At 36.9% G+C, this 21950-nt stretch overlaps 4 protein-coding genes across 4 annotated transcripts in view; all 4 read right to left on the minus strand.

The window, feature by feature from the left end:
• Positions 1–484: 484 nt before the first annotated feature.
• LOC126798161 (calmodulin-interacting protein 111) lies at positions 485–7224 on the minus strand. The gene is made up of 10 exons (XM_050525022.1): positions 6811–7224; positions 6548–6700; positions 5228–6066; positions 4530–4734; positions 3638–3845; positions 2891–3354; positions 1513–1939; positions 1253–1333; positions 972–1159; positions 485–883 (listed from the first exon to the last, which is right to left on the minus strand). Exons 1-10 carry the CDS (start codon positions 7084–7086, stop codon positions 716–718), a joined length of 3009 nt encoding a protein of 1002 aa, XP_050380979.1. The 5' UTR covers positions 7087–7224; the 3' UTR covers positions 485–715.
• An 884-nt stretch (positions 7225–8108) lies between these two features.
• LOC126797145 (agamous-like MADS-box protein AGL61) lies at positions 8109–8771 on the minus strand. Its single transcript, XM_050523819.1, has one exon. It carries the CDS (start codon positions 8769–8771, stop codon positions 8109–8111), a length of 663 nt encoding a protein of 220 aa, XP_050379776.1.
• A 2052-nt stretch (positions 8772–10823) lies between these two features.
• LOC126799971 (agamous-like MADS-box protein AGL61) lies at positions 10824–11507 on the minus strand. Its single transcript, XM_050527231.1, has one exon. It carries the CDS (start codon positions 11505–11507, stop codon positions 10824–10826), a length of 684 nt encoding a protein of 227 aa, XP_050383188.1.
• Positions 11508–12310: 803 nt separating this feature from the next.
• LOC126798978 (uncharacterized) overlaps positions 12311–21950 on the minus strand; it is a 187386-nt gene continuing 177746 nt past the window's right edge. Inside the window, exons 2-5 of the mRNA XM_050526081.1 lie at positions 15285–15397; positions 14402–14508; positions 13064–13212; positions 12311–12797 (exon numbers count right to left, since the gene is read on the minus strand). Coding sequence (XP_050382038.1) covers positions 12720–12797; positions 13064–13212; positions 14402–14504 — 330 coding nt within the window. The 5' untranslated portion in view covers positions 14505–14508; positions 15285–15397 and the 3' untranslated portion in view covers positions 12311–12719. The remainder of the gene's footprint in view (positions 12798–13063; positions 13213–14401; positions 14509–15284; positions 15398–21950) is intronic.

The following is a 21950-nucleotide window of genomic DNA, read 5'->3' on the forward strand; positions in this document are numbered from 1 at the left end:
GACTCCAAACTTGAGCGAGCAAAACGAGTTTCCCATAACACATGCAAAACTTATTCTACACAACTTCCTCACTGCCAACAATAGGAAGAAACTCCCTACATGCCAGCCGCATGAACATTGATTTTGAGGGACATTCTTGCCCCAAAATTTATTCCAGTATCTTTGAGTTAGTCCTTGCTGTACTTGTTCCCTTTCTCCATCTTTGTTCCTCTGTAACTCAACTGCCGCCCAGTCTGTATGGAAGATCAATAATCCCATTTTCCTGATGTTCTGAAACCAGCTTTTGCAATCACTGCAGTTAACTCTGAGATTATAATCAGTACCAATTTTATATTATTCTGATACCAGCCTATATAGGCAATCCTCACCATAGACAACAAGTGACTTATGGACCAAAAAAACAGTATGCAAAAGATGTCATGTAATACATCTAATTAGTAACGTTTGGTACAGTTCTTATAGAAGGAATAAAAAAATTAAAAAAAAAAACAAAACAAGCAGTTGGACAGGCAAAATCCCAGTTTGTGATTAACTTGTGCTTTTTTATAGCCTAAACTAATAATGTACATCGTATCAAAAAAAGAAGTAATAATGTACATCAATCCCGTTTCAACCATGTATTCCTCCACGCAGGTTTTTAACCAGATCATCGTCAGTTTTGCAATTTGTTGGTGTAGCAGAAATCCAGCTTCCATCAAAGTGACATTTGTAGAGACTAATAAGAATTTCCTGGGTTTATATTAGAAATAACGAGTCTTTGAAACTTTCCAGATAGCTCTTGGTAAAACTGAATTTTTGTTGGCTTCACTTGTCTAATTGCAGTCTCTAAATGCTGCATTTTAATTTCTAAGGCATCAAGGCTCTCCTTACGGCATAAACTCTCCTGATAGCAAAACAAAAATCATGGATTGATGGAGAGATTCAAAAACAGAAAAGAAAACTTTATGTAATAGTGTAGCACAACATCGAACCTCAATAGCTGCAAGACCTGCTTCTCGACAGATTAATCTTATATCAGCACCTGTGTAGCCTTCCGTCTGGCGAGCGAGATCATGTCTGCTAATATCGCTGCATTTCATATTGTTCAAATGGATACGAAATATTTCTTCACGATCAATCTCATCCGGGGGTCCCACATATAGCAACCGATCAAACCGCCCTGTCCAAACAGTTTTTTTTATAGTTAGGAAACTGTTATCTCTGAGTGAGATAAGAAAGAGAGAGATGGAGAGGGGGCGAGAGAGAGAGAGACCTGGTCTTAGAAGCGCACTATCAATCTTGTCAGGCCGATTTGTAGCAGCAATAACAGTGACGTCAACTCTTTCTTGCAAACCTAATTTTAACAATACTGTGATCAGTTCAAGGATAAGACAGCAAAACAATGACATAATCACTGGCTAAACTTTTGACTGTCATTATATACATAACGATGCTAAAACATCGTCAAAACCAAGACCTTAGGAAGGAGAAAAGGGTAATAAATGCGGATTCAATAATAAGTTTGCCACTAACCATCCATTTCGACAAGAAGTTGACTTATGACCCTATCTGAAACAGAAACTCCATCATTTTCCTTCCCACGAATGGCAGCAAGACCGTCAATTTCATCAAAGAATATGATTGCTGGGGCATTAGCCCTTGCCTTTGCAAACACTGATCTCACAGCCTTCTCAGATTCACCAACCCATTTGCTATAAAGTTCTGGACCCTTCACAGAAAGGAAATTCAGCCGTGCCTCAGAAGCTACAGCACGAGCCATGAGGGTTTTGCTGCAACCAGGAGGACCAAACATAAGGACCCCTGTTGGCGGAGAAATCCCTAAACGTTTGAATTCATCCTGGTGCTTTTGGGGCCACATTACAGCTTCTATCAATTGATTCTTCACCTCTGTTTGACCACCAACATCTTCCCAATTAACCTTCGGGACCTCAACAATTACCTACATATTAAAGGAACGATTAAGAGCATGAAAAGTTACAGCAGTCTCCAGGGCCGGACCTGTGTGAATTTTTTTTTGCGGCCTTAGTGTGTGTACTTATATATTTACATGATGTCAATTCTTTTTTTGTCAACAAACAACAAATACAACATTTCGAAATAAGGACTACATATTTTTCAAATCCTCAAAATAAAAACCAAAAAGTAAAACAAGAATACAAACTGAGCAAAAAATCATCTTAAATATACTGTATTCCTCAAGTTCGTAAAACAAACATAAAGAGTTGTTACATAAATAGAAAAAATTGGTAAAAAAAAGAAGGGAAAAACCACTGAAGAAAAGGAGACAAAAGTGAGAAACCTAAAAGACAAAAGGAATAAACAGCTTAAAAATGGAGCTGTTGGGATTTGAACCGTGGTGGGATACTTGCGAGTATCAGTGCATAACCAACTTTGCAGAATCAACATTCATTCATTTGCTTCCCTTTTCTTTTACTTAAAACTAAATGAATATGTATGATATATAAAAATTGCAGCCTCCGCCGATCGGTGTCCTTGTGCCACCGCACAACCAGCACAGGCCAAAGGCCTGCCCTGGCAGTCTCCATGGTAAACAATTGATGATATCAGTAGCCGCTTACATCACCATAGTCAAACACATAGCATTACATGATTATATAAACAAGTCAGTGAGATTTTCACATTCGGAGAATTTGTGGAATGGCTATGAAATGAGGGAAAAAAACATTCCTGTAGTTTTGTATAATAGCAAGCGGATTCAATTACATATAGTAATAGTTAGCCAAATTAGTCTGTGCTGGTATGTTGTTTGACAGGTTCGTAAATAGAGCACAAGATATTTAACATCATTAAACTATTTTGGGGATAATGAACATTCATACACCATCATAAACTAACAATAAATGCCTGCCAGATATTGTAATTCACATACCTCTCGCATAGCACTGGGTCTCACTTTCATCCTGGCACTTTTAAAATCTTCATAAGCCACTTTTAAGTCTTCTTCAATGTCATTATCTTGATTTGTCCATTTCATATCCACAGACAACCAATTCTCTGAAGAAACCTTCAAATGTGTGATAGATGAAGATGCGGTATCTGAGTAATCTTTTGACATGTCTGTTGTATCTTTTAGGCAATCAGATACCATTAGACTGTTAGAACAATCTTCATAAGTATTAGATGCTCTATGCGTGAAACCATGTGGGAATTTAGAACTGACATAACGCCTGAGAGAACTGAACGCTGCCTCATTGCAAAGGGCAGCTAGATCAGAGCCTACAAAACCATGTGTAGCATTAGCAAGTTCTTGGACTTGCACATCTGAAAGACGGTGTTCAATTTCACTGACAAGAACATGTAGAATCTCACGCCGTTGCCTGGGAGATGGCACCCCTGAATATCAGTTTTCAAAAAGAAAGAGGATGAGTTGAGATACAAAATGAAGAAAGCAAGTTCAAACTACCAGTATCAATAAACGGAAAAAGAAATCTTCATTCAACTACTTCTCCAAAACAATGAATAATAACGATAACAAATTCCATGTGAAACAGTTTAACGTGTAGGATATTAGATGGCTACTGATGTTTGTTACAAGTATAACAGCATAAGTATTCAAAAAATGTTTGGCTACTGCAACATTGTACAAATATACAAAAAAAAAAAACTCATATATCACCTAGTTCAATTTCCCTGTCAAGTCTTCCAGGTCGTCTGAGTGCAGGCTCAATATTATCAGGGCTGTTGGTAGCAGCAATCACAAGAACTCTTTCAGTTGTACTAATCCCATCCATCAAATTCAACAGAGTGGCAACCATTCTCAGAGATAGGTCTTCACCTCCCTCTTTCCTTGCAGGTGCAATTGATTCCAACTCATCAATGAAAACCTGAAGACAAAATCCAATAGAAGGCAAATCAAATTTGTGAATGACCAGCTAGTTTCTCAAAGGAAAAGCTATCAGTCATGATTAAGACTCTTCTTTCCAATAACCAAAAAAAAATATAAAAACTACTGAAATGATGACATTCTACATCCAATTAACATAACAGTAGGTTTTTCTCTTCCTTTCAAACTTCTTCACTGTTTGAAAAGGAAGGCCACAGAAAAGAAGCTAGAGAAGAAAACCAAAATAATAACCAAGTAGGCTCAAGGGCCACCAAAGAAGAGAGGACAGAAAACCCTAAATAACAACTGTGTTCCAATGAAAGAGGAAAAAGCCCAGAAACAAAGGCCCATAAATTTTCCCACAGCCCCACACCTTAGTTACTGCACTTCAACAGGCTTCAGTGTTACCGTGAATATTTGGACAAAGGCATCAACAACAATTAACCAATTACCTTCAGTACCACATGCATTGTAACCAAGTCACCCAAAATACTAAAGATCTTTCAATTGTATGTTTGAACATAGAGGCACAATGTCAACCATGTAAGTTTGGACAGAAGGGCATAATTTAATGTTTAATAGGTCAATGAACCTTACCACCATATGCATCACCTATGTCTATTCAGGAAAGAGTAATGATCCTTAAACACAAGGCATCAAAATCATGAGGGAGAAGAAATCTAACCACAGAAGGTGCAGCTTGGCTAGCTGAGTCAAAAACTTCACGTAAAGCTTGCTCACTTTTTCCATAGTACTGACTCACAACTTCAGGTCCATTGAGAGAGAAAAAGTTGACACCAGCATCACGGGCACATAATCGAGCCAAAGAAGTCTTTCCCGTACCAGGTGGACCATGAAGAAGCACTCCTTTTGCAGGTCGTAAACCAAGACTAATTATAAAAAGATATGCATAAATGAACGTAATAAAAGAATTTTAAAAAAAAGAGAAATAAAAACCATGTTTTTCTACAGGTGAAATGTGTCATTCCCAAAATCAGCTATATTCATTGTATTAAAGTCAAAAGATAAATGCAGCAGAGGAGATAACTACTCATTTTTTTCTTTTTCTAAGAAATTGTTATCCATCATTATATGAATCTAAAATATTTATCAAAGGCTGTGTGGATATTTCATTATTTTGGTGGTTGATATATACTAATTAGATTAACAAGTCATCTAGATTTAAGGATGTGCATAGTTAACAGAGGGAAGCGTCCCAGGAACTACTAGAGATGTTCATATACACCTAAAATGTTTTTATTACAAATAGAAAAAGCGGCTATAGGGTAGCCTGCCCCCCACACAAAGGCCAGGTTTAAAATGACAAGAAAAAGTAGGTTTGCACTAGTACAAAGCAAAAGGTGTCATATGAGTATCACATACCGTGACAAGGTATCCGTAGATGATGATATTATGATGCCCTTCAAAACTGCATATTCTTTTGACAGACCACCCAATCTTGATGAGTCATCTGCTGTATTAACTGTAGCATCCTTAAATTGCACCATAGAAAGATCTGTTCTTTTAGATTCCTGGTTTGATGGCAAATTAAAGCATACTTTTGTTTCCCGCTTCACTAGAAAAGCATCATTTACTTCGTCCACTAACACAGAGGACTCATGAAACAAACCATGAATAGCTTTATCATCAGATAATTTCTTTGCACTGATGACTCGAAGTAAACAATTTTGTGAAAGCACCGGAATAGTCACTAGATTTCCACGAAGTAAACAACGAGAACACAACCACGTAGTAGCACATGTCTGAAGAAGTCTTTTTGAAGTGTCATCCCCAAGAACCTCTTCAACATTAAAAGATTCAACAAATGACTCATCTGGAGTGATTACACTTGATGCTGAGTCCTCACGTCGAGGTGAAGCTGATGGGCTGCTATAAGAAAAGCTAAGTTGTGATCGGTTCGATGGTGTCTTAGGGGATGCAGGAACTCCATTGTCAGGCCGGTAATCTGACTTTTCAGCAGAAATGTTTGTAGGGGTACTTTTCATAGTTAATCTGCTGTTGGAATGGAGTAGCTGTAAATTTAACTCCTTACAGTCGGACACTGAGAGGCAATCTTTGGTACAACGGCGTTTTTCTGTATCATATAAAAGACCAGCTCGGACTGTATTTTGTACGGAGTAGATACATATGGTCCTGCCTAATGCAGGACAACCCATGGTGTTTGAAAGATTTGAAGATAATCGTACCCCGTTCTTTGAAACCTGAGATAGAATACAACATCAGGGTAAAGAAACTGTCTTAGGAGTTAGGATCATGTGGATCCTGGTCACATTTTCATTCTCCAAAGTCCTAAAAGCGTCACTGATTCTATAAGTTCAATTTTATTCTTAAAAATTCCATAAGTTTATGAATAATTATTAACCAAATTGCACCCAGCTAATTCAATACTAAGACTGTCCGATCCTGATTGCACAATACTGCTCAAAAGTTTAAATCTTACACAGTACAAGTGAAGTTCCACCATTCCTCTTGCAATCACACAAGTTCACAGTGAAAATCCAATTAGGAAATAATTACACCACAGCAAAACAATAACTCATAGAATAGCAATGCATCCAGGACCTCTTTTCTACACTTATTATTCCTTTGGAAAACCATTTATCCCAATTGTCATATAAACTAAAATTTTAAAGCAAAGAGAGAATCCAAACAAAATAAAAAAAAACGAGTTGTGATTCAAACCTTAGCAGAAGGAAATATAGTTGCAAGAGCAAAGTAGTTCCCAGGTTCATCATCCAACTGTTGGCAAGCCCCAACTCCAAAACGCCTAGCACACTCATCTGCTAATGAGCAGAGAGGAAAGCTCTCTCTTCTATTCAAACACGGTAACGACACCTGGCAATCGAAAACCATATCACAAAACACAGTTCAGTTCACCAACATTGCATCAACAAAACTAAACATTGAAACAAACACAGTACACCTCACAGAACACAACACATTACCGAAACAAAGGAGCCAGGAGCGAAGTGATTGGCAACCATGGCAGGCTCAGAAAGCCAAACCTTGCAGCCTTTGGAGGACTCATCGACATCGGTGAGCTGGGCAACGAAGGCTGATTTGGCAATGAGAGAAGGGTACTTGGTGGAAGCTTGTTCAAGAGAGGAGGCAAAACCCACTTCATTGGGTTCGGAATCGATGGACCCAGCAGAAGAGGGGAAGCAGTCAGAGTTGGATAGCCTCGATTGGGGCTTTGAACTCTTCTTGCCCTTTGAAGGCATATCTGTAGTGATACAGAAGCAGATGATATGTAGTTTGCAGAGTCAAGAACAGAGAAGAGAACCCAGAAAAAGGAATCAACTTTAGGATTGAGAGAGCAAAGGGAAAGTAGAGTAGAGGCGCCGGGCTATGTTTCACAGTTTAACGACTGGGGTTTTAGAGGTCTCTCAGTTCAAAACAGGAACAGGGTTTTGGAGAAATTTTGATATGCTACGGTAGAACTACCTAAATTTATCACCCTAAAATTATAATTTAATATATTTTATTATTTATAAAATGACATTCGTATGTATTGATAATTTTGAATTAGAATTTCAGATTTATAATTTAAGCTATAAGAGTATAGGGTATAGAGTTTTAGAAAAAAACTCAAAATAGTTTTTGACAAAATAGCTTAAATATTATATATCTAACTAACGTGTCAAATTGTGATTGAAATAGTAAACCACTAGGTATTACCACGTGGTACTACAATAACACTGAAAAATTTCTCAAGATTTAGGGTTTTTTGTAAGAAAGAACTCAAAGAAGGAAATAAATAATAAAACTACACATGTATGTATTTTCACATTAACATAACTGTTTAAGGTCACACTTGGACCATAAGTTTTTCTCAGTAATTTAGTCTATAGGTCGGAAACAAAATTGAAAACTAAACCGGTTTTTTATTGTTTGGATGCAAAAGTAATAAAATTGGGTAAGTTTATTTCTAAGATGAGATGATTCGTTTACCGATGTTTTTTTTTTTTGAAAACCCAATGTTATTTTATTTTGGAGATTTTAGTTTCTTACCCCTAGTGTAATTTTGAAATTTTCTGTTTTCTTCAATACAACGGCCATGGGGCAAACACAGTGCAATGTACAATGATGATTTTCAGGAAAATTCCATTAGACTGAAATGTTATTTGTGAAAGCTAGCCAAATGCACTGAGCAACCAAATAAGCTTAGCAAACCAATTTCATAATTATTCCATTATGATAATAACTGAGAGGTAGAGTTGTAACTGCTAGGTTGTAACGGCCTTCAAAGGAAAGAACCATGTCCGTAGGCACAATGAGGGATCATGGAACCATGACATCCATTAATCTCAGAAAACTTTCTCTCAGAAAGATGATGATCACGATTCATCACAGAGAATGGTACTGAAAATGTGGCAGGGCCATTCATTTTGTGGACTTGTTCTGTCACATTCATCTTGAGCTCCTCCAATGCAGCCTTCAACATCTCTAGCTCATCCAATCCAAGTTCCTCAATTGGATTCTCCCACCAACAATGACTCGACTGCTCACTGTCTTTAATCATCTTGCCGAGCTCTTCTCCTCGCTTTTTCTCAGCCTCCAGACGACCTTGCGTCGTGGTTAGCTGCATGTTCAGCTCATGTTCAACACTAGCCTTCCTGGGGGGAAGAGCTGGATGAGTACTAATGGGAAATGATGAAAGACTTGGAGTGAGAAAGCGGTCGATGAGGATCTTAATGCTAGGGTGGCCAAAAGAGAAGGGTTTGTTGGAAGGAGAAAAGACTACTATTGCAATCTCAACTCCACAAAGTGTGCAGAGCTCACTAGCCTTCTTGAAAAGACCTGCACAGCGTTTCGAGAATGTGACTTGTAAATGACTCCTGTTAGGAATTTTGGTCATTGCTATCTTTTGGCGACCCTGAAACTGTCTCTTGGTCTGCATTGCCATAGTAGATTCTTAGATTTTGGAGGCTAGACAATGAAAGAAAGCTTTTGTTGTGTAGTTTTGATCAACTTGTGATGGTTTGGGAGGTATCCAGAAGCATGAATTTATATTAGTGCTCTTAAAGTAGCACAATTATTCTCCAATGGGGACTTAATGATATCCATTTACCATATATGATTCCACAAGATCTTCTGGAAGTTACAAATTCTTCTCAAGATAGTGATTTAATTACCATGAGAACTAAAAAAGTGATAATAACCCATTAGGCCATTATGATTGACATGATATGCACATCCACTAACAAAAACGTATCCTTGTGGTACCTGCAGCCTGGACTATACTGAAACAAGGAGCTCTTGCATCTGTTGGTTATTCTATTCAAGGCTCATTCACTTCCAAATCGTTCAATCTTTCCTCCATTTATCAATACCAATTTATTGCTGTCAAGTCTTTAGTTTAGCTAAAAACGAAAACAAACATGCTTTCTTGCTCAGTGCATGGCACCATGTTTACATGTATGTAAAAAATCACCTATCTGATTGTCCAAAGAACAAGGATTAAAAGCTTAGTCTACAGACATTTCTTAGTTTCTAGTATACCACTGATAAGAATCCAGTATCCGTTTCGAATAATCCATCATTTCAAATTTCGCCGCAAGAATAGTCTCCCTGTTAACATTAAAAAATGACATCTGGTCTGAAGAGGGTGAGCAATAATGCCATATCCCATTTCCAATTGTATCAAACTCAAAAAACGCCCTATGTTGATAATCAAACCTGAATCTGTCTCTACAGTGACCTAAATGTGTTCATCTCTAGCAGTAAGTCTAAAGTAGAGACTCCACAGTTCAGCCCTAATATCTCACTTCAAGCATTCTTATATATAGTTACAGAAAATGTCACCTTCTTGAGTCGTCAACATTCACCTTAACACAGCCTTATGGAGTTATGGTTGTAACTTTAATACAAAGATGCTTGCAAGACCCTGCAGTCAAATTTGACATCTACCTAGTTGAAGTGCATAGTACAGATGACATCCAATTCCAGATGTGCCAGTAAAACCTTACAGTTCAGATTGTCTATTAGCCAGTGTCCTCGAAATTATATAGATGCAGTAACATTACGTGCAGCAGCTACTTCAGATCATCTTTCATAGGTACCAATTAAGTATATGATCCGGTAGACTTGATAAGTGGCGCATTGCATGCTATAGAAGCCATAAATTGTCCAAGTCTTGGGAGTAATCCATTATTTTCGGCTAAATCTCTGCTGCAGGGAGAGAGCTAAAGAGCTTGAATTATTGCATATCAAGAACACATTCTTCACATGCTACTGATAATGCCCCAGATTCGGATTGATCACAAAAACTATATTTAATTAAAAATACAAGTAGGACACCATATTCAAATATCAATCATATTACAGGCAAGAGCACTTGCCAAAGTTTATAATGTTCATGAACATATCTAACTTTAAGGGTAGAAGCACCTTGGTAATAACCTTAAAGCATGTTTGATATTGTAAAGAATACCAAAAAGAATAGTTGTTAGCTAGCTATGAATTCAGAAACTCATATGACCTTTTTTTCTAGACACTCATTTTGTTAACACCTTAAGGTTCTTACCAGTTGTTGAATATAATTGTAAAGATGCTACTGTGAGTTGAGTTGTCTTTTCCCCGAGCCATCTTATCAAGGAGCTGATATAATCTTGCAGCTGTGCTTATGAACTCATATAAAGCATTACAAATGTCTATTAAATCATTCCAAACAGATGATTAGCAAGATCACCCTCATGCATTTAGTATTCAGTAAGATGTAACTGCAGAATAACTGCTCTTTAGTGATTAGAAATTTAGAATATCACATGGTTCTTCTTCGGCATTTGGATTATCATCTTAGTGCCATAAATTTAAAGATTATTGCAAATTAAATTCATAGCTACATATCGACAATCAAAACTGAAAGACAGAACACCAATTATTAAGCGCTAGCAAGGTGCTAGCTTCTATCTGCCTTCTAAAGAATAAAGAGCAATCAACCAAAACAAAGAAAATTTTAGAAAAAACCATGTCCATGACCAAAGCTATAGGCCGCACTAGGAGGGATCATTATACCATCTGATCCATTAGGTTCAAAAAAATTTCTATCAGAAAGATGATGATCTGTTTGAATACCATTCATCATTAAGAATGGTACTGAAGAATTGCAAGGGTCATTCATTTGATGCACTTCTTCAGTCACATTCTTCTTCAGCTCCTCCAGTGCAGCCTTCAATATGTGGAGCTCATCCAATCCAAGTTCCTCAATGGATTTTTCCCACCAACACTGGCTTGATCTCTCACTGTCCTCCCTCATCTTGTCAATCACTTCTCCTCGCTGTTTCTCAGCCTCCAAGTGACCTTGAGTCTGCGTTAACTGCATATTTAGCTTATGTTCAACACTAAACTCCCGACAGTATTGAGCTTGTTGTGTAGAACTAGAGAATGATGATGGGTATGGATTAAGAAAGCGGTCGATAATGCTCTCAACACTAGGTTGGCCAAAAGAGAATGGCTTGTTAGCCGGTGAGAAAATTATGATCACAATCTCAACTCCACAGAGTGTGCAGAGCTCACTAGCCTTTTTGAAAAGTCCTGAACAACGTTTTGAGAATGTGACTTGTAAGTTACTTCTCTTTGGTATTTTGGCAATTGCAATTTTTTGGCGACCCAGGCTATGCTTCTTGCTCTTCTTCATCATAGAAGAAACTTGGATTGTGGAAATCTTACCTTTTCTTGCAGTGAATCAAAGTTGTGATGTTTTGAGGGGTATCCGCACAGAAACATGTATTTATAGTTTTTATACTAGTACTCATAAATAAGCACTTATGTTGGACATAGTATGGTGCCATTACTGACATAATGCTCAATCACAGTATATGATTATAACAGAAGATCTTTTGGAAGTTTTTTTTTGGCCGAGGAAGATTTGGTAGGTTACAATCTCATTCACTTGGTAGATAATTCCAGTGAAAACTAATAACTCCATTATGATTGGCATAATACAGATGGAGTAAATTTCAGAAGTGAATGTGAAATTGTGAACCAACCACAACACCCTTATGCTAGCTTGCACCTGACTGTAGAAAAGAGTTATAGTTTTGTGACTTTATCAGGTTCTCCCGCATCTATCAAGAGGCAATAGTAAAAGGCCAGAGCTTCATTTCATTTCAATCTTGTTCCATGCATCTTTCTAGCTTTGAAGCATTCGCAACACTAACTCCGGTGGAAAAGGAAACACACATGTACTGATGATGCACAGTTACACACAAGTTAGTTGTGGCGAAGTCGTTAGCAATTCGGGTTTATCATCTCAAAACCTCACTGTAAGACTCACAGATACTAGTCTCATTGAAATCCTCGCACTCTGAATGTTATAGAAATGCCTCAACAACGACCAAGAGCCAGAAACAATGATTTAGCGATAATATTAACAGTAAAAAGCAGAGAACTAACCATGCCAGGAAAAGGTTGAGGGGTTACACAACCATTCTTTTAAGTCAACAACACCACACAATTTCTGAATAGCTTAAGTATAAGAGAAGGTTGAGATTTGATATTATGAAATTTACTATCACAGATAATGAGTCAGGCAAGCCAATAATTGAGACTTCAATGCCATCATATTTTGCAGGCTAACATTAAAACATATTGCTAGAAGATTGAACATCTACACCACATGCAACTGAGGGTACTCCCATGAAGTTACAAAGTAGATCGCTCAACTAAATGCAGTTGACCACAGTACCCTTTTACTAAATAGCCAAACTTTGTCCATGAAATTTTGGAAAAAAAAGTGAAGGAATACTAAAATCTGAAGAAAGATGCTCCTCTTTCCAGGTTTCGTACATTTAGCACCAGTGATTTCGCAGCAGACAACTTCTGTGTAAAGGACATGCTAGTTCTATACTAACTAGGATTTTATTGGCTGAGCTAGAGGCCTCCAGAGTCCCAGCCTATACTTGTGGGTATATTTCAAGATCAGCTTCCTCTGCCAACCAAAATTCAGATACAAAGTTTAAATAAATTCCATGTTAGACAACTGAAGTGAAATGCACTCATGAAATGTAATTACAAAGTGTAAAACATTGGAATCCTTGGATTTTCATTCCCAAAAGGCATAGTTTGCACTCATTCCAATGTCAAAGAATGGATATAAAATTGATAGTAAGATCCCAACGGAACACGCAACAAAGAATGAGCACATAAAGTAAGTGATACAGATAAGGTAAGTAATATCGATTTCAGATGGATTACTTGTTTGACAGGGATGCCAAGTTTCTTCAGTCTTAGAGTACGAGTGACGAGCAGCTTCTGAAAGTCACCGATCTCAGATTCCACTTTGGTCACATGAGCTTCCACCCCTTTGCCTATTCCATTTAAAAATTCAGATATCCCAACTTTCTCTGAAAAGAAAAACAACCAGCAAAACACAATTCAGATCTCCCATTGACCCAAACCCATTGTTTAGATGTATAATTTCACTATTTTGGAACCCCTCATTTTAATCTAAACAACTAACCAAGTGGCGCACATAAGCAATTACATTTTGGATACCAAGTGTCCAATCACATTTCTCCCCAAATTGAAAATGCTCAAACAGAACCCAAGTGCGATATTAAGTAGCACCGTAAAATCGCACTCACTGAGCCTTTAAAGGCTTTAATCTCCAAATTTCTCAGCAACCTAAGGTGTAAAAACACAAGCCTAACGAACCTCATAAACATCTCTCACAGTCGTTTCGCATGGGTGGCCAACGCTTCTATTCATAAAGAGCAACAATAAACCCCATTATGAAATTACGTCATTCCATTTCTAAGCATTCAGAAAAAGACAACCTCCAATGTCGTCAAACAGCTAGTTAACTAAGGTGGAGGGAGAAACCAAACAAGAAATTCCATTGATGCATGGGATCAAGCATCGCACAACACAATCCAATTCAATACATCCCCTAAGTTTGCAATGAGTCCATACACGTACTACACCCAGAAATAATTTCCAGCAAAAAAGAAAACCAATATCTTTAAAAAAAAAAGGTTAGAATTTAAAAACAATAGCGCTCAAATCATCAATAGATATCCTTTGCTTTATAAGCTCATTGTTCATGAACATTAGAATCTCAGAAAATTACATGATCAAATAAAAAATATAGAATTTTGAAAACAAAGGAGAATACTATTAGTCAAAGACAAAATGAATACCTAGATAACCTATGATTCATCTGAAGTTCTTCTATACATTGAGAGAGCATATAACCAAAGCTTGTTGTCTTGTTGATCGCAGAAATATAAATATTTGGGGCTTATGGGTATTATGAAGGGGAGAAGCTTCGGGCTCCAAAGCTCTAAGTAATAATTGGCTTTTCAATTATACATCGACTTAAACACATAAGAAACTAAAGAAAGTTTCTTTCTGGGTTAAAGACATAGAGTACAGCAATATAGCTGACAAAATTGATCTGAGGGGGCACAAATCTATCACAACGTCTTTCATTTTTCGAATAAACCCACTATTTTATTACCAATAATTTTGGCAATCTTAAATGAAAGACAAAGACGCAAGACAATGGTACTAAATCCAAGAACATTTGCTTACCCAAGTAAGGGGTTGATTTGGTGGAGAACCTGGCGAGCCCAGTTGTCGAATGTGCCGGTGTCAAAGTGGCTCTGGTGTGGTGTAGTATCTGCCTCCAAGCCATGTTTCTGTAGAGTAAAAAAGACACAGAAAGCTCTGAATTCAGTTGATCAAAATAGACACAGAGACTAAACTAAAAACATCATGAACAGATAAGTGGATAAAAACCCGTGTTTTACTTTCAGAACTTGAATCAATCAGAAGTGAGATGCAGGTGAATCAAGATATGCCTAATAAGCTGCCAAAGTAGAAGAGGGGAAGAAGTAGAGAGGGGACTTTTTGGCGGTGCTCGGGGACTTTGGGTTTTTTAATTACCTCAACCCTTGTTCATTTACATTGTGCACAGAAGACTAATTTAATTACCGACCAATAATTTTAGTTTGTAGATTGAAAAAACATAATACCATTGGTACATTAATGAAGCCTCTGTATATATATACCATCACTCTATCAGCTTAACAGCTTCTGTATATATACACTATCAGTTGGCTACAATGGCTAGTAAAATTGACGATCAATAGACCAAGCTTATAATTAAGCAAATCAACTACAAATGAAATCATATACATATATACTATCAATAAGACCGATCAATACAGATCCTGTGTATATACTATTAAACATGTAATCATCTGTATTGTACAATCTGAGAAATTTTCGCAGTAAAATTGAAACAAACAAATCCATATGTGAATCAAAGAAATGAATACGAACAATCAGAGTGAGAGAGAGAGGGTGAGGCACTGAGCTTTAACCTAAGAATCAAACATCGAACCCAGAAATAGAACACATAAAAGACAGAATGAACTCAAAAGATTTGATTTTCGAGAGCTACACAACTCACCTGAGAATTTGAGATGAAGAAAGAGATCGGCCCGGCCGCAGGGGCGTCGGAGGGAGACTGGGGAGAGTGTGAGAGCGACAGAGGCAGAGAGCGAATTCGCTGTTGAGGGCTTCAGTGCGATTAGAGCGAATGAGCGATAGGGTTTTTTAGTCTGTATTACCATACGACGTCCTTTTACACAGTTTAGAATTAAGTTCGGTTCGGTTCGGTTCGGTTAGATTATTAAACTGAAAACCGAACCGGATCTGACCGGTTTTCTTGCTTTATTTAATTATTCAGTTTTTTGGTTTCGATTCGGTTCTTCGCTTTGGAAGTGTCGCCCCTAGGTACATATTTTCATTAACGTATTTGGTAATCTAAACTCTAAAAGTCCGACGAAATAAAAATAAAATCACAAACTAAAACTACCCGTACAATTACGACAAGTGGACAATGAGTCAAATAAAAAAGCATTTTGTGAGACATGAGGCATGCAATTCAACCATTTTGTGCAACATGGAATACAAAATTCAGCTAACTGATTGATGTCAAATATTCGCCAAAGTCCACAACAAAATTTCTCTTCCTCCAAACATACTTACAAGTAATAGAGGTAATTTGTTCGGTCTGAATGCACAAATATCATGAATCAATGCAGCTGCCCTCTATGGAGTCACATAATTGTGAGTAATAACATCCAAGGCAATGCCTGAGAAATCGGGGACCTTGTGCGAAATCTAAAATAGGACCCCATGATGTTCTTGAAATAAAGCTGACGTACAAGCATATTGTCTAATTGTCACCACATCAATCTAAGTAGTGTAAATAAGTACTTCTAATATCATATATAACTTGAATCATTATTTGCATACATCATGATAATCATATGAACAATGAAATAAAAAAACTTGCTCTCACCAAAAAGAAGAGAAATAAAAAAAAATACCTTATCTGCCCTATGAACTTCCCCAGCAATCCCATCCAAATTTCAAGAACTTTAACAATCACTAGGCCTTACCAAAAGAGAATAACACAGTTGTTACAATATTACTTGATAAAGATAGATCTTCTTGTATTTTTAGCAGCAAAATCGTCGATCAATTGATGCATAGCCCCCTTTTGAGAGATTTTCAATTTCTCTATTCTTCTTTTCTTCTGAATCTTAGAATGACAAGATGGCATTTTTCTTGTAGGAGCCATGAATCCAAAAGAATAGACATGAGATTTTGAGATGGGTTTTTGGCTTTTTGATTTGGGGCAGAGACAGAGAAGGTGAGGTTTTGAGATGAGAGGGTGTTTTAGATGTGGTGGGATGAGTGGATGAGAAAAGGTTTGAGTGAGGTATGGTATTCACGATGTGGTGGGATGAGTGGATGAGAAGAGGTTGAGTGATGTCACTGAGGTGGTATAATTAGGGGTGGGTTTGGTACAATACCGACTTAATTTTGCCTATACCATCTACCAACCAATTCTAATCGGTAAAGAGAAAATTGTTCTCATTACCAACCACCAAAGCCCGTGTACCAACTTCTCGGTATATCAATACTTTCGGTTAGTACGGTTGGTAATTGGTCTTTACCAATATATGATTTAGGTCCAATTGTGTGAAAAAATAATACCAATTTTTTGTTTAGCAAAAAAAATTTCTTATGACTTTCAAATTACATACAAGTTCATACAAAATTTATATAAAATGTTACTGACTCTAAATCTCTAATGAAATATTATAAAAAATAAAAAATAAATTTTGAATGAAAATTGGTAATATCAAACTATTGGTAATAATGAAGGGCTGAGATTATATATTGGTATTAAATATGTAAAAATGAACATGTAAAACTGATATATGTAATGATAGTTTAAGAAGAACAAATTAATAAATATAGAAATGTTCGGTTGGTACTGTAATACCAAACTTTGTCAAAAACATTATCATTACTAGCCAACTTCAATATATTGGCTCGGTATTACCATACCAACACTTCAGTAACAAACATACTGGTAACTAACTATATTTAGTTCGGTTAGTAGATGTTGGTACGGTTTTATTTGGCTCAATATTTCCAGCACTAGGTATAATTGCTGAGTTATTGAAAAAAAAAACGTATGAACTGGGAATTGAACCTAAGATCTCACTTGCCAACAAACTAAAACAACCCTACCTCTCCAACTGAGTTAGCAGAAACCATATAAACTATCAATTTATTCATTTTATTCAATATTTTAATAGTATAAGTTACCGAAATAGGGGCCTTGTGCCGGCGCACCAGTTGCAGAGCCCCATAGCCGGCCCTAATAACATCAATAATGATTTCTCAATGCCTTTCAACTTAAATGATGGGAAACTATAAAACAACTTTAATCCAAAAGGTCTCTTGAAACTTGATAAATTCAAAATGTGAAACTTGATAAGCTACTAAAAGGAAGAAAAAAGTCACCATCAGTACATAAACTTTGGTGGCAATGTTAGTGTGGTACTTAGACTTATAAAACTATCAAAATGGTATCCAAATTCATTATTTGCTATCAATGAGGGACATGATGCCATTTTCCGGCACAGAGCCGTTAGTTTGATCACGTGCGAGGCACGTGCTCATTAAAAAGGGCAGAATTATGAAAATAACCTTATGTTGTGTTCTAATTCATATTTTCCTGCCAAAATTTGACTGCTACAATAATGTTATACTACTAGGTATCACATTGAACATTTATGTAAAAGTATAGGTACCATGATTTAATGACTGATAAACACAAAATCACAAATATAAAAGCAAAGAAATGGGGATGAAAATGACACTGTATGTGTGCATTTAAAAAAAGATCATTCAACAAACTTGTTGTTTAACAGTTCTAAACCAACAATAATGTCAATTGAAGATAAAAAATGACACCACAATTACACAATAGATATTTTACAACCCCTAATGGACATTGTTTCAACCCCTCCTTGTCGTTGGATTCTGGCTGCTTTGAGTAGGAGGTTGTTGAGGTTGAAGTACCTTCTTTTGCTGCTTTTCTTTTCAACCAGCCCTTGGTAGACTTAATGATTTGATCCTTGACATTAGAAGAATCTTTGGGTGGGGTTGGTGCTCTGGTAACCTATATTAATGCGTACCATATAAATATCACAAAATCAATGTCTCAACATGCAGCAACTAAACAAACTCAGTGTTAATGTTAGTTATAAGAAATTTATAGTTCTAAACAAGAAACAAACATGCAGCAACTAAACAACTCAATGTTAATGTTAGTTATAAGAAATTTCTAGTTCTAAATAAGAAACAAACATGCAGCAACTAACATATACAAACTTTTATTCTAACTCTCTTCTTATTGTTAGTTCCACTAGATGGTCTTTCCCCCTGTTCCATAAACAAATGAAGTCATTTAAATGAAAACAATGTTAAATAATGCAATGATATAAGGCAGGTAAGTGCAAACTACTTACTGCTACTATTCTTTTAGCCTTAGTGAGAGGACATCCCAATTTATAGTGTCCTTGCTGCTTACATATTCCACATGACATCTTTATCCTAGTTTTCCTAGATTTCAAACCCAAGTTTCCTTCAATGGGAGCTGGTGGTGCTATGGTCTTGTTCTTCTCACCTGGTTCCTTAGTCCTATTCATTTTTGGCCTCCCAAGCTATTTTTTTATATGGAGGAGGAGCAATTGGGTAGTCAACTTGTTCATAATCTTTCTCCCCTGCAATGAGATTTATGGCAGGAGTATATGTCTGCAAGTAGGAGGAAGCCATCATGTAGTCATCACAATACAAGGCAACATCTTGTTTTTTCAATCTTATGGCACAAAGAGCATGAACACAAGGTATGCCACTAAGCTGCCACTTTATGCAAGTACATGTATGGAGACCCAAATCCACTACATGCTTGCTCCCATTATCCTTAGTTTCAGTCACTTGAAAGGTGTATTCAGTTCTTGTATGTGATTTGTACAATGTTACTCTTTTTCTAGTCTTATCAATGAACTTTTATATCTTAGGACCAATAACATACTTCCACTTCTCACAAGCAACTTTCCTATTAGCATTCCTAACCATCATGTTCATCCTAAACTTTTCAAACATGAAGAGAATTGGTTTATCCCTAGCAGGTAAGATAACATGGTTGAATAACTCACATAAGTTGTTTAGAAGAATGTCACACTTGGACTCATCCACAAAGATAGCTCTACTCCACTGCCTTGGAGGTTTGTCATAAACCAGTCAAAAGCATCCTTGTTCAGCATTTTCAACTTATCCATGTATTTGTTGTACCAAGGTTGTATGCTACTTCTAGCTGCATTCCACACTAACTGCTCGAGACCTTGGTTAGGAAATTTACCCTTGAAATTGTTGTACAAATGTCTGACACAATGTGTATGCTTAGCATTAAAGAAGAAAGCTATTACAAACCAATCAAAATATGTTAGCCATGTAAAAACCAATCAAGTTGTTAAATATAATGAAACTGAAATAAATAAATAAGTAGTAATGTACCTTTAACTGTTTTCTTGAGGTGGTCCAGATTCGCGAAAAATTCCAAATATTGTTCTCATCTCCATGATCTTTATAGTAGAAGATTTAGTGAAATTGAAGGATGGTAATTTGATATGGTCTCACGGTCTCATCTTTCCCCCTTTCTAATTGCAATAATTTTTTATTGAAATGAGATGACTGGGAATTTGAGAGATTTTGATAGAGAGCAATTATGTTTTCTTCATAAAATTGTGATGGAATTGGGATTTGAGTGAGAGGGAGTTTGGTTTTTGAGAGCATTATGCCCTTTTTTTAATGGGCATGTGCTTGCATGTGATTAAACTGACAACTCTGTGCCGGAAAATAGCCTTCGGCTCCTAGTTGATAACAAATAATTAGTTTGGGTAATACTGTGATAGTTTTATAAGCTTGGGTACCATATTAACCTTACCACCAGAGTTTAGGTACTGATGATGAATTTTTTTCTAAAATGAATCTTGCTTAGTAGTCTCCTTGGCACCTACCAATTGTACCAATCATTACACCAATCCTCCACATAAGAGTCGGTCCTTATTAGAAATCGGCGAAATATGTCGAGCACAACAAGCAACACAAAGTGTGCTGTAAAACGATATATAAATTAAATAACCCTACAATATTACATATTGTAAGCCACGTATTGTACCAATGTACTTCCCTGTACATACTGTTCAGCCGACACCGAATCTTCTCATCTAGGGGCTCGCAGGTTGCAAGGACCCACCCCAGAGAGCCGGCCATTGCCAGTTTTGATCTGGTCATGTCTACATGAGCATGCAACAACAATGCACCCATAAATCCAGATTCCGCCATCACTTTTACACCAAATCTCCATACTTGGCATGATGATGATGATTCAACATTTGATTTCAGGTCCACAGGTTGAAGCTTTGGTTTCAAGTCTAAAGGTTGAAGCTTTTTTGCTTGATGATGGTATTGCAGGGAAAAATGAGATTTCGGGGTTGCAATGCAGCAGATGACTTTGACTGGTCGAGCAGGAACAAGATCGAGGTACAAGCAAGGGTTCCGCTTGAACGGGTTTGTTAGGAACAACAAATTAGCATCCGCCGTTGCCATGGACAGACACACCCTAGCGAACTTTCCTTTTTAAAAACTATCCTATATGTACATGTGTGCAATATCATTGTTTCAATAGTATTCCCGAAAAAAAAAGGATTGTTTCATTAGCTAATTCTGAATTTCTCTACAAATAAAGTGGTATCAGAGTAATTATTCTGTGTACCCGCCACACCACGTGGCATTGCCATATGGTGTATTCATCCAATCATATTACGTCATGGTATAATTAACATGCACGCAGTGAAAATGATAAAAGTTTATTTACATATAAGAACCAATCAGAAACAATCACAGTAAAAAATGAACCAATAACATTATGGAGGTATGCCACATGAGATAGTAGTGGGTATATATAATAATTTCTATGTTGTATCGATGATTATATAAAGTTATAAACTAGGTCAACTGTTAGCTAGACCAAATAAGAGAAGGAGCCGGGCGATAATATCCTTCATTGCAACCACCAATGGACGGTTGCAAAAGAAAATCCCAGTCGTATCTGGGGGCACAACTACCCTCCGATCATATCTATCACTCCAAGCAATCGACAAGGTCATCATCAAAAGTCATGCATACTAATATCAATGATATCCCCGATGAAGCATTGCTTGAGATTAGGGCTGGGCTCAGTCCCAGACCGACACTTTTTTTGCAAGGCTCAAGCCCGGACCAGTTGCTCTAATTTCAGGCCGATTTCTATTTTAGAAATGACGGGATCGGCAAAAGCCCGGACCGTCATTAACCCGGTCGGTCCTGCCGGGCTTTGAGGCATGTCAATGTTCAGTTTTGCTTCTGCATTCTGACAATCCTCACCTTCATTGTTTCACAAACCTGCTGTACAACATCAATATTTCAAGTCAGTATGACTATAAAACCACCCAATCGTATAACTGATAACTCGATTATCTTAATTTGATTTCAAATTTTCAGATTTCCAAATAGCAAAACTAATTCAAATACTCAATCAAAATTGTAATGGTAGAACTAATTGAAATACCCAACCAGTCACAATCAAAAAAAATATATAACAGATTAAAAATACTTGTGACACCCTATACTTTAGGTGTAAAAACAGTTTTGTTCTTTTACTTTT

Source organism: Argentina anserina, chromosome 6, assembly GCF_933775445.1.
Source record: "Argentina anserina chromosome 6, drPotAnse1.1, whole genome shotgun sequence".
Lineage (NCBI taxonomy): Eukaryota > Viridiplantae > Streptophyta > Magnoliopsida > Rosales > Rosaceae > Argentina > Argentina anserina.

Bases quoted from the DNA above. Each gene is read 5' to 3' on its own strand.
- LOC126798161 (XM_050525022.1), bottom strand. From the start codon at position 7,086: ATGCCTTCAAAGGGCAAGAAGAGTTCAAAGCCCCAATCGAGGCTATCC. The intron at 6,067-6,547 runs GTTTGAATCACA...ATTCTATCTCAG, and splicing joins CTATATTTCCTTCTGCTAAG to GTTTCAAAGAACGGGGTACG. The intron at 1,334-1,512 runs GTTAGTGGCAAA...TGTTAAAATTAG, and splicing joins ACTTCTTGTCGAAATGGATG to GTTTGCAAGAAAGAGTTGAC.
- LOC126797145 (XM_050523819.1), bottom strand. From the start codon at position 8,771: ATGGCAATGCAGACCAAGAGACAGTTTCAGGGTCGCCAAAAGATAGCA.
- LOC126799971 (XM_050527231.1), bottom strand. From the start codon at position 11,507: ATGATGAAGAAGAGCAAGAAGCATAGCCTGGGTCGCCAAAAAATTGCA.